This window comes from Saccostrea echinata, unplaced genomic scaffold, assembly GCF_033153115.1.
Source record: "Saccostrea echinata isolate AGI-Se365-2 ecotype Australia unplaced genomic scaffold, CSIRO_AGI_Sech_v1 ptg000015l, whole genome shotgun sequence".
NCBI lineage: Eukaryota > Metazoa > Mollusca > Bivalvia > Ostreida > Ostreidae > Saccostrea > Saccostrea echinata.
The window spans coordinates 717,564-721,624 of record NW_026889764.1 but is presented as its reverse complement, the minus strand read 5'-3'; the positions used below and the strand labels follow the sequence as shown (position 1 = coordinate 721,624).

Genomic DNA, 4,061 nt, shown 5'->3' with positions numbered 1-4,061 from the left:
CTTAGGAATTTTATGAAAAAAGATCGTAATTACATTTGATTTGCATTTTTTAAAATCATTTTTTGCCTTTCGTCAACTTCAAAGTTTGGTCAAATGCCAAAAAAAATGTATTTTCTTGGAAATAAGAAATTGGTTTTAATGCTTTAGCAGAAAAAGCTTATGATGTCGTTTTAAAGTACTAGCATTCTGCATATCTGAACAAATCTGTAAGCACTAATTGAAATCATCTCTCATCAAACAAATACAATGCATAGTAATTTTAAGGTTTTAAGTTTTACATATTATGTTTATGAAATTAAATCAATGACAAATATTTTGAGTCAACATCTACTCTTATCTAGAATTTTGCCAACCACAAAAATTAATATTATTACTAAGGTAGATATTCATTTCCCAATTACAAAATATGACTAGCAATGATGATTAGTTAGTATAATGAAAATTCAGGAAACATGGTTTTACCTTGAACATTGGAAAACGTCATATCAAAAAGTGTAATTGATGATTTGCAATCTGCATGCAATGTAAACAATTTTTAACCTCCATGAGGTCGGTTTACTTAATGGGCGTCTCGACTAAATGCGCATGCAAGGTTTTGATCTTAAGGTCCCCAGTGGCTACATTAAGACGCGATAAAGTCGGTCATTTAATGAATGAATCTGATAGTTTTGTACATCTATAAATATATTTTAACAATATGTATACTCTATAATGACTTTAAATATGTCAGTGTCGGATACATAAAAAGTATATGAGAAATCCTCACTAGTAATTTGAAAAGAAATCGATGGTACATGAAGATAGATCTTTTTTTGTTGTTTTTTCTGACCTATTGTCCCAAGGACATAGGCATTTGATTGATGCATTATATGTACCTGAGTAAAAAAATAAGCAAAATAAAATCTTAAAACACGAGGTAATTTTTTTATTGTAAAAAATCATGATATAAACAGACAAAAATATATATTGATATCCAAACAATAGAGAAAAACAAAACAATTAAATAAATAAATAAATAAATAAATAAATAAATAAATAAATAAATAAATAAATAAATAAATAAATAAATAAATAAATAAATAGAAAATCATAAAATCGTAACACAAATGTTAATCATCTTACAAGTCAACACATATTTTGTACTTCGGACTAAATATTCTTTGTTTTACATCGGAATTGCGTTGACATCCTCCTTGGAAAACCACCCTTTCGTCCTTGCACACGACAAATTCTGGGGACCCCTCTTTACCTTTCCATGGATTTAACCCATCTGGTGACCCTTTACAGCTGGGAAAACGCATGTAACATGGAATACAGTGGGCTGATTTGCACTGATTTTCTTCATATTCACCTGAAATAGAAGTATGCTTAAGTTTATAAATTGAATGTCATAATAGTTGGTTTCAAATTCAGTGCAATTATAAGTCACATACTAGTATCTAAAACATGAATTACAACATTCAGTCATATGCAGTATGGCATATTGATTTAGTCACTTTAGTTGATAAGGGACGGAGGTCTACATATATTAAGAGTTTTATTAAAATGTTACTTACATGCGTCCTTGGGTTCATATCGAGTTCCACACTGAACTGTGCTGTAATGATGGCATCTCTGAGAATTCTCATCAAACAGAAGTGGATAAGGACATTCCTTGACTTCTGCCTCTCCTACAGATGACACTTTCGTGTCACAATCGTAATATTTGGCACAATTCTCAGCATTTGCTAATTTCTCGTGAGATGTCAAGGAACATACTCCTTGCGTTTTTTGGAGTGTTTTTAAACCTAAAAAAAGAATATCTAATTTTACTAACGGATGCTTCTAACAGCGCTTACTCTGTCCTAATAAAACTTACTGCAAGATCCATATTATGAATTATTTCTTACATGTGTCTTGGGTTGATCCCTTTGGGACACACAATCGGGTGGCAGAGTTTATTACATAATCTTCTGGACACTTGAACAGAAATTCCTTGCCATCTCTGAGGATGTAAAATTTGGAGCAATCCTCTGGATCCACCCAGAAATCCGAGTCCGTTTTCTGCAGGGCTGCTGAGTCCGTAAAACACCAGAGTGTAACGCAAATGGCAGAAATTTGTAAGACATTCATGACTTATGTAACTCTAGAAGAAAACTAGAGTTATCTTTCTATATTAATGAATTTTGAATTCGATCATCTATCTGGGTACTAGTGACTATATATAAGCTAACACATCCCACGGTAATGGCCGGTATGAAAGGTGTGTGATTAGCAAATATATGATATCATTACTTATCGAGTGAGTAGGTGATTCTTTTAGGACCGATGAAAGGCATGAGTAAGTGTTCACTATCCTTCATTAATGAGGTAAATCTTCAAATTTCGATTCTGCAAATGCTGTGCCTTGAATACAAGTTTGGGAATTTAAGGTGTTTTCCTTTTATCAGCACGATTTTGGCATGTTAATGAAATAACGAAATAATGGAGATAACGAACGTTTATTTTTGACTCCTTATTCGTTCGAGCAGTGTAAGTGTTAAGCCAAATGCTATTAATAAATACTCTTGATTAAAGAATCTGCATATACAAATAATAACTGTTCATTGGGACAAAAAAAAAAATCTTAAGGTTTATTGATACTCCGGGAAGAGAGATAACTCTTAATGGCATAAGTTTCTATTATTTTTTCAAAAATAAAGTTGTCTTTATTATCCAATTTTGGTCTGCAAGCTCTGTTATAATTTTACTTATATAACTTGTTATGCTATAATTTTATAAAAGACATCTGAAAATTTGTACCTGATTCATAAATAAATTATTGTAAAAGTGAAATACATTGGGTCGGCTTTAATTTCACTATGCTCACATTTAAAGAATTTTCCGGGAACATTAAGCCTTTGTGAATAATGTTGACATGTTAATGTTAGATTCATTCATCAAATACGTGTAATGCACTTTAGAACCCTGTTATCATTTTCTGTAATTATAGTAAAATAGTAATTCATTGAAAATATGGGAATCGTTAGGTAATAACAACGGGTGCTTTAAGTAAGTTACTGAGTTACTGAACACTTTTGTAATGATTAATTTACCATTATTTTTTTGTTTTCACAGATCTTTTATTTTAATTAAAAATACTGAATAATCAGAAATTCAGTGAACGTGAAATTAAAACTACTGTTAAATGTAAGAACTTAGAAAATTGTGAAATGGTAAACTTACGGAATTAAAGACGTTTATAATATGCATATAATTTTTTTTGCAGATTTATTTAAAACTTTATTCACTGTTTTAATAAAAATGTGATGTTTCCTACTTCTTTTTTCTGTAGTAAAAAGACACTATTACACGATTGGCTTCCACATATGATTTAATGAAGTGTTTATGAAAGAAGAAAAGAGTAAATTACAACACTAACAGAGAGTTAATTAGTTGTCGTTTATTACAGAATAAAACGTGATTCATATCATTGTATAATTTTATATGTGACAAAAGTTCAATCTCTATCTAAAATAGTCCAGTGAGTCAATCATTCTAAGCATTATTAAACCTTATAAAGTGTAAACGTTAATGAGTTGTAGGAGGAATAAATTGCATATCAAGAAGTCCTTAAGCTTTACCCTTCTAATTCCGAAATCATATTACGTGATTCCTTTGTTTTCCCTTCATGTTTATAGCGTCATTAAATTTTACTTATAAATGTGATTCAAGGCAACATTGTTAAAGGCGTTTATGACAATGTCATACTAAAAATATTACCCATAGGTATCAAGAGATAATTTGATGAGAGGATTTGAACAACAATAAAATCATATTAATATATTATGATACATTCTAAAATAAACACATACACACACACACACACACACTAAACATCATCCGTGTATTCGGTAGTGATTTTGGTCTTCTTGGCGTTTGGTGGTAGAAATTACTTGCCTTTCGAGAAAACATCATAATAAAAATCTGACATTCTGTTTCAAACTTTATTAAAAACTGATACTCTGTTTCAGACTAAGCACTGTGACCCCCACCACCGTCACTCGAAAAAGACTCTTGCTTCTTTCAAATCCATAGCCATA

General features: G+C 30.7%; 1 protein-coding gene across 1 annotated transcript; it reads right to left on the bottom strand.

Annotated features, from left to right (window-relative positions):
* Positions 1 to 1,118: 1,118 nt before the first annotated feature.
* On the bottom strand, positions 1,119 to 2,112 carry LOC133187964 (uncharacterized). Its single transcript, XM_061323356.1, has 3 exons — positions 1,890 to 2,112; positions 1,557 to 1,787; positions 1,119 to 1,351 (listed from the first exon to the last, which is right to left on the bottom strand). The coding sequence occupies exons 1-3, from the start codon at positions 2,110 to 2,112 to the stop codon at positions 1,119 to 1,121; spliced, it is 687 nt and encodes a 228-aa protein (XP_061179340.1).
* Between the last annotated feature and the right edge of the window lie 1,949 nt (positions 2,113 to 4,061).